The 12359-nt window shown below is 54.7% G+C and overlaps 1 protein-coding gene across 1 annotated transcript in view; it reads left to right on the top strand.

Annotated features, from left to right (window-relative positions):
• Positions 1-12151, top strand: part of SLC13A2 (solute carrier family 13 (sodium-dependent dicarboxylate transporter), member 2) — a 24244-nt gene extending 12093 nt beyond the window's left edge. The window contains exons 2-12 of the mRNA XM_010861421.1: positions 2781-2909; positions 3641-3777; positions 3885-4090; positions 4787-4967; positions 5069-5191; positions 7719-7937; positions 8083-8171; positions 8461-8582; positions 10042-10203; positions 10833-10970; positions 11439-12151. Of these exons, the coding sequence (XP_010859723.1) occupies positions 2781-2909; positions 3641-3777; positions 3885-4090; positions 4787-4967; positions 5069-5191; positions 7719-7937; positions 8083-8171; positions 8461-8582; positions 10042-10203; positions 10833-10970; positions 11439-11609 (1677 nt within the window). The 3' untranslated portion in view covers positions 11610-12151. The remainder of the gene's footprint in view (positions 1-2780; positions 2910-3640; positions 3778-3884; positions 4091-4786; positions 4968-5068; positions 5192-7718; positions 7938-8082; positions 8172-8460; positions 8583-10041; positions 10204-10832; positions 10971-11438) is intronic.
• Positions 12152-12359: the final 208 nt, after the last annotated feature.

Raw genomic sequence — 12359 nt, 5'->3', positions numbered from 1 at the left:
AAAAGTGAAAGTGAAGTCGCTCAGTCGTGTCCAACTCTTAGCGACCCCATGGACTGCAGCCTACCAGGCTCCTCCATCCATGGGATTTTCCAGGCAAGAGTACTGGAGTGGGGTGCCATTGCCTTCTCTGAAGGAGAACAATAGTCATTTCTAAATCACAGAGCAACTAAATGTGAAATTGGAACAACCTGAAGCATGGAGAGCACGATGTCCATGGAGGAGACCTCAATGATAGCTATGCTGTTGTTTTTTACAAAGCTATCTTCTTGAATCAGTGGAATCATCCACCCCAGCTCCCCTCCTCGTCTCTGGCCAAAGAATTCTAGGGGGTGGGGGCCACACTAGGGTCCAGAGGAGCTGGCCTGCCCGTAGTCTGCGGGGGAGGATGGGTAACAGGCCATGACATCAGTGTAACTGAGAAAATGGTTGAAGAAACAGCGATTTCAGCAGAATCTACCTCCAGCTAGGGGAGGAAGAGGTGTAAGTCTCTGCTCAAGGATCAAGGCATTCCCCACCCACTGTGCCAATGAGTTTATGTCCGGGGGAGAAAGGTGGTGGACGTTTCATGGACAAAAAAGTGAGCCTGGCATCAGAGATACTTAGTGTGCAGGCTACGTGTCACACCACCCCCTGGCCTGCCACTGATATGACTCCACAGGGAGTGCTCTGGGAATTGTGCAATCCTGGATACCTTGCCTAGGTTCCCACCCGGCTCTGCCCCTCCCTGGTTCTGTGACCATGAGCAAGCCACATACCCCCTGGAGGTCCTCTATAACATGAGACCACCACACCCACCCGTGGCTATAACTTGTTGTTGTTCAGTCGCTCAGTCGTGTCTGACTCTGCAACCCCATGGACTGCAGCATGCCAGGCTTCCCTGTCCTTCACTATCTCCTGGAGCTTGCTCAGACTCATGTCCCTTGAGTCAGTGATGCCATCCAACCATCTCATCCTCAGTCACCCCCTTCTCCTCCTGCCTTCTATCTTTTCCAGCATCAGGGTCTTTTCAATGAGTCGGCTCTTCCCATCAGGTGCCCAAAATACTGGAGCTTCAGCCTCAGCATCAGTCCCTCCAATGAATATTGAGGACTGATTTCTTTAAGGATGGACTGGTTTGATCTGCTTGCAGTCCAAGGGGCTCTCAAGAGTCTTTTCCAACATCACAGTTCAAAAGTGGCTCTAACTACAAACTTGAAAACGCCCAGCTCCTAGAAGTTACTCAGTAAACAGCAGCTTCCTCTCCCTGAGACCTTCCTTCCAACCTCAGGGTACTAAGGGCCTGAGGTATAAGGGGGGAGCCCAGCCCATACCAGGTGGAGAGGGCAAGAGGGGCAGGGCAGCTGAGACAGGTAAGAGAGGAGGGGCCCCCCAGCCGCTTTGTCCGAGCAGGCAGCCCCTTCCTTTGGCAAACAAAGAGTGAGCAGGTGCCCCTGAGAAGGCTTGGATCCAAGTACCCCTCCTGGAGGCTTCCTTCTGGCTAATGATTCCCCTGCCTGCCCTCCCTCCCCTGGCCTGCAGAGAGGCCCCGTAAAGGTGGGTGGGCCCCTGATGTCTTGGTTGGCCGACTTCCTGCTCTAGGTCCCCTACCAGGCCTGAAGTCAGGCCTTCCTAGCTTTGGGAGCTTCCTGAGGGAAAGGGGGGGCCTCTGGTACCCCAAGACTCACAAAGCCATGACTCAGGGTTTACTCCACAATTCTCCGTACAACACAGGGATGGTGGAACTTTTCAGATATTCTATTTTTTTTTTTTTTAATGTTTATTTACTCATTTGGCTGCTCTGGGTCTTAGTTGCAGCCCACCGGAACTTCATTTGTCGTGTTCGGGGTCTTTATTGTCATGTCCTGATCTTTCAGCTGTGGCCTGTGATCTCTAAGTTGCAGTATGTGAACTCTGGGTTCTGGCATGTGGAATCTAGTTCCTCGACCAGGGATAGCACCTGGGCCCCCTGCACTGGGAACTTGGAGTCTTAGCTGCTGGACCGTGAGGGAAGCCCCTCACATATGCTAGAGATGTGAATGACACCTCCTGGAGTTGTGCAATGCAGTGGTCATGCCAGGATCACTTGGAAGGAGACTCCTGGCTTTCCCAAAACTTTTCGATGATTAGTGAATCATTCAGAAAAGATTTGCTCTGAAGCCTCCTGGGTTCTGAACTCCGAGGATCCAGATGCTGCAAAACTGACTCTGTTCTCATGGAACTCACCTGCTAGCAGAAGGAACAATTACTATTTAAGCGTCATACAAATAGATGTATTCTTATAGACTCTTGATAAAGGAGGGGAGGTCAGAGCTCCAGGCGGTGCTCCACAATTCCCAGGCCCCGGTTTCATTGAGATGAGCCCCCCATCTCATTTAAGACTCCTCATCCAAGCGCCCTGCAATCCCCAAGGGGATAGGATTATATTCAACAGATGGATTATAATGTCTAGACTCCCCAGGGCTAAATACAAGGTGGTCAGTGCTTTGCTTTCTATTTCCATTTTTAGTTTTTTTTTTGGGGGGGGCACACTGCATGGCACAAAGGATCTTAGTTCCCTAACCAGGGATTGAATCTGTACCCCCTGCAGGGGAAGTGCAGATTCTTAACCACTGGACTGCCAAGGAGGTCCCTATCCCCATTTTTAAATGAGAACTTGGGTTTGGGAATCAAGGGCTGTGAGTTTTACAGGGTCTCCCTGCACTGTTGCAAATGGTCTGTTTCCTCTGGGGACAGGAAGTGATGTGATTTTGAGATACAGACCTGCCCCCTCCAATAGCTTGCTATTCCCCTCCTGCCTGCAGGAAGCCTGTTGTGCCTACACCATCATCCTCATGGCGCTGCTCTGGTGCACCGAGGCGCTACCGCTGGCCATCACTGCCTTCCTCCCCGTCATCATGTTCCCCATGATGGGCATAATGACTGCTTCCACGGTAAGCCTCCCCATTCACAGGAGGACATGCTCCCAAGGATGGAGGGGTCTGCCCTAGGATGGTGATGATGGAAGAAACCTCATCAGAGGCAGAGCGCATGGAAGATGGGTCCCTGCCTCTGCCTGGCAGGTCGGGGAGCACAGAGGGAGGAGTCAGCTAGAAGACCAGGAAGAAGGCATTCTAGAAATGCCAGGGGCACAGTTGGTGTCAAGAGTTAATTCAAAGTGGAAGCAATTAGGCCTAGGCTAGGGAGGGAAAGGGGTCTTGATAGCCAGCCAAAGAGTCTGTCTCCTTCTAATTCGGTGGTTCTGAAACTTGAGCACGCACCATGATCACCTGCAGGGCCAGTTAAACAAAGATTTTGCTGGGCACCACCCCAGAGTTTCTGATTTCATAGATCTGGGGCAGGGTCTAAGCATTTCATTTCTAGCACGTTCCAGGCCAGTGATGATGCTGACCCAGGGACCACAGAGAACCACAACTTTAGATTCTGAAACAGCATTAAATTCTCCCAGTCAGTGGTTTTAAGCATGGAAGGATTCAGGTTGGACGATCTCTCAGTCATTGCTGACGGGAGAACGGGTTAATCAGAAAGAGAGGAAACTGCTTAATATGCAACAATGGGGGATCCAAAGACCATTTCCATTTGGGTCCAAGAGCCCAGGGAACCAACCTCTTTCTGTTGGCAGAAATAGCAGCGTCAGCACCCTGTAAGCCCTGTCCCCACGCAGGTCAGCCTTGAGTACCTGAAAGACACCAACATCCTATTCATTGGGGGGATGATGGTGGCCCTTGCCGTGGAGACCTGGAATCTGCACAAACGCATCGCCCTCCGCGTGCTCCTCATCATCGGGGTGCGGCCCGCCCTGTGAGTCCCCACAGACCAAGATGGGAGGGCCTGGGGTGTGGGCATTGTGGGCCGCCAGCCCCTGCAGGAATGCTGGAACACCAGTGTGTGGGTCTGTCCATCGCCAGGCTGATTCTGGGCTTCATGTTGGTTACGGCCTTCTTGTCCATGTGGATCAGCAACACGGCCACCACCGCCATGATGCTGCCCATAGCCCACGCCGTTCTGGAGCAGCTGCACAAGATGCCCACAGACAGGGATGTTGAGGAGGGCAGGCACAACCCTGCCTTTGAACTCCAGGAACAGAAGGAAGAGACCAACCTTGATGAGAAAGGTGAGGCCAGGCCCTGTCCCAAACCCCTCTTGGGGAAGGTCTGAGATGATGTTCATGATAGGAGGAGTCATCTGAGCACCGATTGTTTTAAAAATTTTTGGCCACACCCCCACGGCATGTGGGACCTTAGTTCTCTGACTGGGGATCGATCCTACACCACCCCCCCCCCCCTGCTTTGGAGGACAGAGTCTTAACCGCTGGACCATCAGGGAAATCCATATCTTGGCAACTTTTGGGACAGAAGAGGGAAGCAAGAAGTTCAGTGACCAGCTTGTCCTGGTGGGCTGAGATTTTTCCTGGTTTTGAAATGAAAAGTCCCACAGGCTGGGAATTCCCTCAGTCCTGGGCAAACCGAGATGCTAGGTGACCCTGGCAGGCCGAGAGCAGGAGCCTGGGTGGGCTGTCAGGGGTCCGGGCTCCACTCTTCCTGTGCAGCTTGGATAATCTTCTTCCCTTCTCTGTGTCTCAGTTTCCCTCTCCTGAGAGGGGTTGGGCCAGGTGGTATCCGAGGGTCACTCCATCCTGAGACCCCAGGGAGTGCCTGTCCTTCCAGACCTGGGGGCAGCCTCGGCCCTCCCCCCAGCCTGGGTCTAGGCTGCTAAGTGACAAGGCACCTCAGAGGCCATGGAGACCCTGCCATGCTCCCCGAATCTGGCCCTGCACCCACTCCCGACCCCAGCTCTCCCTTGTTCCCAGACAACAAGCAGGATTGCCCTGCTCTACCGACTCCTTCGGAGTCCAAGACACAGCAGAACAAGGAGCAGCTCCGCTTCAGCCAGGGACTGAGCCTGTGTGTGTGCTACTCGGCCAGCATCGGGGGCATCGCCACCCTGACCGGCACCACCCCCAACCTGGTGCTGCAAGGCCAGGTCAACTCGTGAGTGATCGAGGGGGAGAGGGTCTGCATTCTGACTGGGGGACAAAGGGAGCTGGCTTGTCACCAGGCAATGCCACACAGCAGCCCTTATTCCCCTTCAGGATCTTCCCCCGAAATGGCAACGTGGTGAACTTCGCCTCCTGGTTCGGCTTTGCCTTCCCTGCCATGATCATCTTACTGCTGCTTTCCTGGGTGTGGCTACAGATCCTCTTCTTAGGATTCGAGTAAGTGGCAGAAAGGGGAAGAGATGCCCAGGTGCCAGCCCTTACCCGTTGGGAGCGCCCAGCTGGGTACCCAGGTAGCCTTTTGGGAAAGGACATAATCACCATCTCAGTGAGCAAACCTCTCCCTCCCGAGGCCCTTCTATGCCCTTGGTCCCCCATTGGAGGGAATGATTGGAGAGTATTATCCCATTTATTAGATAAGCAAACTGAGGTTCGGGCCATGGTCCGTAGCTAGACATGTCAGTGCTGGGACTGAAAACCAGATCTTCTGGTGCCCAGGCCAGGTCCCACTCCATAATGACCCACAGCCCTCTCGCAGGTGCTGAAGGAGTGCACGCTACGAGCTTGTCAGTTATAGAAGTGCTGATGCTTGTGCTCCTACTGTGTGCCTGGTCCTGAAAACACTGCAAGCGCTAGGCACAGGCCTTGTCCTTGGAGCTCACCATCTAAGGGGTGATGACAAGGTGGGGGCAGTGACAGACAGAAGCCTAGGTGCTGTGGGAATACAGCCCAGGAGAGCAGAGACTCCAGAAGGCCCCTGGCAGAGGTGACACCTGAACTGAATCTTGCTGAGTTAGAAGTCAGCCAGGTAGAAGATGAAGTAAAGACATTCAGCAGCAGGAATAGCTTGTACAAAGAGGCAAGAAAGAACATGCCGGGTTTGGGGAAACTCCAGTTCTGTGTGGTTGAAACATAAAGAGCAAAAAAAGGAGAATCAGGGGGCTTCCCTGGTGGTCCAGTAGTTAAGAATCTGCCTTCCAATGTAGGGGACACAGGTTCTGTCCCTGGTCAGGGAACTGAGGTCCCACATGCTGCTGGGCAGCCTAGCCACCACAACCAGAAGGAAGCCCACATGCTGCAACTAAGACCGGATGCAGCCAAAAAATACTTTTTTAACCACGAAAGAAAAAACATTAATTGCAAAAGAAAAAATGTAATTGTTTTTAAAAAAGGAGTATCAGGATACACATCTGGAGAAGAAGGCAGGGAGAGATTATGGGGGAATCTTATGTGCCACCTTGTTCTTGAGGCCAAGAGTAGTAAGGAGGTTTTATTCTGACTTCCAGCCCTTGTCACTAGAGCTCCAAGTTGAAAATCACGTGAGACCTTGCTGGGGCTCAGTAGGAATCGAGTCTGGGATTTATTAATGATGTCTGCTATGAGTCCAACCTAGGAGTGGTGGTATGAGTGTTACTGTGATATAAGTTGTTATTTGTCCTTCCTACCCAGGCAGGGGGTGGTCACTGAAAGTTTTAAAGCATCGTTGCTATAACATTGCTTGAGCAGGTGCAGGGAAATTGGGTTGGGGTTGGGGCTGATACAAAGCAAAGTGTTAGTCAAAGAGACCAGCACAGTGCCAAGCACCATAAAGGATTTAAACATGTGTGAAACACGATTTTTGCCCCCAAGGAACTCACAGTCCAGCAGGGGAGTTGAGATTTGCCCAAGCAAAGAGTTAAACATCAACGTGAGTTAAACCAGTGCATGTGGAACAGGCTGCAGACCCCTGTGCTTCTTTGGACAGTGTGGGTGGGGCTCAGGCTGGCAGAGGGCGCCCAGAAGCAGTAGGAGAGGGAGGGGAGGATTTCTTGAAAAGTTATTGGAGGAGAGGAGTGATGAGTCAGGGCCAGAAGGAAGCACAGGGTCCAGGCTTCTGGGGCCTTCTCACTCTGAGCAAGGGAAAGCTCAGCACAAGAAAACTCCTGGAAGCATGGAGGGGTCAGTGAGACAGATGGCGCAGGGCCAAGTACAGGGAAGCCCCACCCCCTACCAGCCCCTCTGCTAAATAAGAGCCCTGACAAACCAGTTGTCAGTCACTCAGTCGTGTCCAACTCTTTGCAACCCCACAGACTGCAGCACACCGGGCTTAGCTGTCTGTCACCATCTCCCAGAGCTTGCATTCATGTCCATTGAGTCGGTGATGCCATTCAACCTTCACATCCTCTGTTGTCCCCTTCTCCTCCTGCCTTTAGTCTTTCTCAGCATCAGGGTCTTTTCCAATGAGTCAGCTCTTGGCATCAGGTAGCCAAAGTATTGGAGCTTCAGCTTCAGCATCAGTCCTCACAATGAATATTTAGGGCTGATTTCCTTTAGGATTGACTGGTTTGATCTTGCAGGCCAAGAGACTCTCAAGAGTTTTCTTCAACACCACAATTAGAAAGCATCAATTCTTCGGTGCTCAGCCTTCTTTATGAATAGAGTTTATAAACCAGAGTCTTCTGCTTTTCTTCCAGAATGTTGGGGGCATCAAAGTCTTAGTGTAGTAACCCTAAGGAGGCCTCTGCATGTCTCAGCCTTTAAGACACAGGCACTCCTGGGAGTTCCCTGGTGGTCCAGTGGTTGACACTTGAGCTTTCACTGCTGTGGCCCAGGTCAATCCCTGGTCAGGGAACTAAGATCCCACAAGCAGCTTGTTGAGGCCTAAACAACAACAATCAAAAAGAAACAAAACCTCAGGCACTCAGAGCCCCTTGCTCCCCTGCCTGGTGTGGGGGCCCTCACAAGCTGTCCCCACCCCCACCTGCAGCTTCCGGAAGAACTTTGGCTTGGGGGAACAGAGCAAGAATCAGGAGCGAGCAGCTTTCGAAGTCATCCGGAGAGAGCACAAGCTGCTGGGCCCCATAAACTTCGCGGAAAAGGCTGTCACCTTCCTCTTTGTCTTGTTGGTGGTGCTCTGGTTCACTCGGGAACCAGGCTTTTTCACAGGCTGGGGTAACCTGGCTTTTTCTGATGAGAATGGGAAGAGGTGAGGATTGTGGGGAGGAGGAATACTTCTGGGAGGAGGGAAGGAAGCAGGGCCCCCAACTCAGAACAGGAGGGAGGCCCCCCTCCCCCTCATGACCCTAAGTAGCCTTGAGCCTCTAAACCTGCCCTCCCTGCCCCACCCACAGCATGACATCCGATGGAACAGTAGCCATCTTAATTGCTGTAATTATGTTCATCGTGCCCTCCAAGATCCCAGGGCTGACTCAGAAACCAGGTAAGCACCTGGCCTGGGGCAGGGAAGGGCCTCTGGGCAGACCCTGCCTTCTGGCACTCAGCCCACTCCCACCATACTCGGCAGGAGTAGACAAAGCCCAGAGAAGCTGGGCTGACTTGCCAAGGGCACAGGGACTCAGGGACAAAGCCAAGATGTGGCAGAACTGAGGGTCCCTCTCTTCCATGCATTAAGCTCTGATCAAGACCGCTTGGACAGCCCCCAGGGGGAGGGGAGGGGAGGGAAAGCCTGTTGGCTCCTGGTGACCCAACTTCTTCTGCTTGGGGAGTAGGAAACCCAGGGAAGCTGAAGGCCCCTCCTGCCCTCCTCACCTGGGATATAGTAAAAAAGAAAATGCCTTGGAATATCGTGATCCTTCTGGGTGGTGGCTTTGCCCTGGCCAAGGGCAGTGAGGTGAGAGACCCCATCCCCTCCGCAGCCTCGTTGGTGGGAGACCCTGTGACAGGGAAAGAGGGGCCCTGCTTCTCTCCCATCCCGGGCAGCCCTGACCCCCCACATGGGAGCCCCCTGGTGGGCAGAGCCTTTGCAGCAGCTGGAGAGACAGGTAAGAGCCCTAAGGGAGGGAGAGAAAACACGGGCCACAGGGAGCTCTGCCCAGTCGGGTTCTCAAAGCCAAAGAGAAGGCAGGATTTTCTGGTGAGCAGGGACTGTACTCAGGACCACCCAGGCCCTTCCCTCACCCCCTGCTGGACAGAGAACACCTCAGCTTTAACACCAGGGAGTGGACGGAAGGCACTGGGTTGATGCAGTTTGTTGGCTGAAGCCACCAGGGGGTGCCACGATCATACCCAGCCAGGCTCTGGGGACCGGGTCATCATTCTGCAGAGCCTCCAACTAAGAGGGGAATCATGAACCTGCACCCCTAGGCCTCGGGATTCTGGCTAAGCTCGTTCACTGCATAGACAGGAGCTTTCCTGGGTCAAGGATTGGTTAGTTCAACCATCAAGCACTCAGTAACTGTGCCAAGCTCTGTAATGGGTGTTGAGTGCTAAGTGGGTGATGATGTATAAAATAAAGTCCCAGCTCCCTGGGATTTACAGTCTGGCATTACAGGAGCTCTTCTGACCCTGTGACTGTCCCTGTCCCCCTGCCAGCCTGTTCCCAGTTTCTACCAGGGCCCTTCCCCCTCTCCCTCCTTGCCAGGAGCAAGGTCCCTTCTTTCCCAACCTGCTGGGCTGGTGGGGGCTGGGAGAGGGCTAAAGTTGGCCAGGGACCCCCAGAAGAGAGGTCGGGAGAACAGGAGTCAGTGGGGCCAAAGGTCTTTTCTCCCACCAAGCCCCACGTTTCCCAAGAAAGCCCTTTGACCCCTTCTCTTTGCTACCCATCTCTTTCTTCCCACATCCAACTGTCCTTCAAGAGGAAGAAAGGGGGCTTCTCTGGTGGCTGAGTGGTAAAAAATCCACCTGCCAATGCAGGAGACACGGGTTCGATCCCTGCTCCGGGAAGCTCCCAAATGCCATGGAGCAACTAAGCCCATGTGCCACAACTGCTGAGTCTGTACTACTGAAGCCCACGCGCCCCAGAGCCCGCGCTCCGCAACAAGAGAAGCTACCAGCAATGAGAAGCCCGCGCACCTCAAGTAGAGAGTACCACCCCTTGCCGCGACTACAGAAAAGTCCGTGCAGCAACAAAGACCCAGCACAACCCAAAATTAATTAATTGATTTTTAAAAAAAGCAGGAGAGGGAGACTTTGGTTTCAGCTGGGTCTCTTCATTCCCTCCCAAGCTGCCCTTGACCCTGAAGACTCTAGAGAGGTGTGGGCAAGAGCAGGACCCTCCCCAGAGCCTCAGCCGGGGACTCTGGAGCCCCAGGTGGCCCAGCCTCTCACCCACCACCCTCCTCTGCCTGCAGGAATCGGGCCTGTCGAAGTGGCTGGGGGATAAGCTGACCCCACTGGAGAGTGTGCCGCCTGCTGCCATCGCCTTTATCATCTGCCTCCTGATTGCCGTCTTCACGGAGTGCACCAGCAATGTGGCCACCACCACACTCTTCCTGCCCATCCTGGCCTCCATGGTGAGCTTGGACCGGGAGACACACCTCCTCCAGGGAGCCCTGTTGCCCATCCCAGCCAGGGTCAGAGCAACCGTCTGCCCCCTCCCTCCTCTCACTTCTGAGAAAAGACCCCCGAGCCTCCACCCTTCCCCAGGCTCTTCAGTAACCTTGGGCCCCAAGGCCTTCTGGCCCCTGACTCACTCCATCCCTGGTGACGTCGCCTCTGGAGTATCCTGCCGGGGCTCACTGGTGGCCCCACCCCACATCCCTGGCCCAGTTCCGGTTCTGGTCGTTCCTGAGGTGACGGCGTGAAATTGCTTCCTGGAGCGTCCCTAGCCCCTGCTTCCCCAGGAGCGTTCCCGCAGCCTTTGATGACAGCACCCTGAGCCCCTTTGAGATCCGTTTTATGAGTCCCTCCCCTTCCCACGCCCCACTGGGCAGGGCCGCACACTTATCCCCTCCAGAGAGGTCAAGGGGCCCTTCCCAGGTCACCCAGTGCCCTCTGGCAGAAGTGGTGGGCTCATGGCCAGAGTGTGTATTGGGGTGGAGGTGGGGCTTGGCCCTCAGAGAGGGAAGGAGAATGGGGGGTCAGGCCTTCCCCTCTGGGAGGGGAGCTGAGACCTGCTCTGCCCCACGGTCTCCCCCTCCAGTCCCAGGCCATCTGCATCCACCCTCTCTACGTCATGCTCCCCTGCACCCTTGCCAGTTCCCTGGCCTTCATGCTCCCTGTGGCCACCCCGCCCAACGCCATCGCCTTCTCATTCGGAGGCCTCAGAGTGACAGACATGGTGAGTGGCAGGGGTCTCAAATGCCTCAGCACGCACCGCCCTGTCTTTCCACCTTGATGGGCCACCGAGTAGCTTAAAGCCTCTGAGATCCTCGGAGTTGACAGTGGACCCCGCTGGGGTGGGTGACGGGGGGGAGGGGAGGGCATGGTCCCCACTTGAGGGTCTCCAGGCCCTGCCAGGCCTAGACCACTGAGAGGGAGAGAAGGAGTGAGGAATGTAGGGGCACCGAGAGGCCAGGCACCCACACCTGGGAGATGGACTCAGGGCCCTGGGAGCGCCCCTTCCCCGTCAGCACTGGAGTAGAGGCAGTGGTGGGGACGTCGCCTTGTGCCGCAGGTTAGACTCCAAAGAGGACTTCCCAGGGAGAGTTTTGCTAGTGAGAGAGCTCCAAGCACCCGTGAATACCTAAGGGATAGGTGCTGGCCCAGCTCAGCGCCCACACATTCAGACTGGCTCTCCTCACCCCAGGCCCGAGCGGGATTCATGCTCAACATCATTGGGGTTCTGGTCATCACACTGGCCATCAACAGCTGGAGCATCCCCATGTTCGACCTGCACAGCTTCCCCTCCTGGGCCCAGTCCAACACCACAGGCCTCTGTGGGGTCAGCCAGGCAAATGTCACAACATCTAGCCCCTAGTCTGAGGGATAATCTGGCCCAAGCCAGAAAGACCCACCTCGTTCCTACTCTTGTGAGCTGGGAGGGGACACCAGGCTCCAAGCCAAACTTTGAAAGGCACATGTATATCTAACCTCCTGTGTGTCTGCAAGGAAGAGGCATGTGAGCTCAGTCCTGTGTGTCTGAGGAAAGTGTGTGTATGTACACGCGTGTGTGTGTAAAGATGGTGTGTCATGTGAGGATGTTTGGCAAGGGGGGATTGTGTGTGTGCACATGATCCAAGGTGTGTACACTTGACCGTGTACCCGTGTGAGGTCACAGGCATGACAGCTTGCTCTGTCTGGCACTCCAGCTCTTTGTCTCCCCAGCTTGGTGGGCGACCAGGCCCCTTTGTCCTCTATTTATTGAAACTCAGGCTTAGAGCCGCCTGGGCAGCAAAGCCTACCAGCAGTTGTCATGGCAACAGTCTCTGGGACCGGCCTAACATACTGAGTTCTCCCCAGCCTCTCAGGTTTGGGGGGAGGGTTCAAATATCTGCCCCATTAAAGTTTTGCTGTAGAGTGTGTGGTTGGTTTTTCATGGCACTTTCCAGGACTGGGTCCCCACACGTGGTTCAGGCCCCAGGTTGGGGAATACGCTGGGAGGGGACCTGGCATCTATCCTGGATGGCGGCCCCCTTGGCTCCCTTCCCACCCAAGGGAGAAGGTAATGGCCAGGAATCTCTGCCAAGGCCAGTCGGAGTGGGCGCAGCCACCCAGGAAAGCAGCACTG

Source organism: Bison bison, unplaced genomic scaffold (genome assembly GCF_000754665.1).
Source record: "Bison bison bison isolate TAMUID 2011002044 unplaced genomic scaffold, Bison_UMD1.0 scf7180017864472, whole genome shotgun sequence".
In the NCBI taxonomy this organism is placed as follows: Eukaryota; Metazoa; Chordata; class Mammalia; order Artiodactyla; family Bovidae; genus Bison; species Bison bison.
The sequence above is the reverse complement of the archived record's forward strand: the minus strand, read 5'-3'. Positions and strand labels throughout refer to the sequence as shown.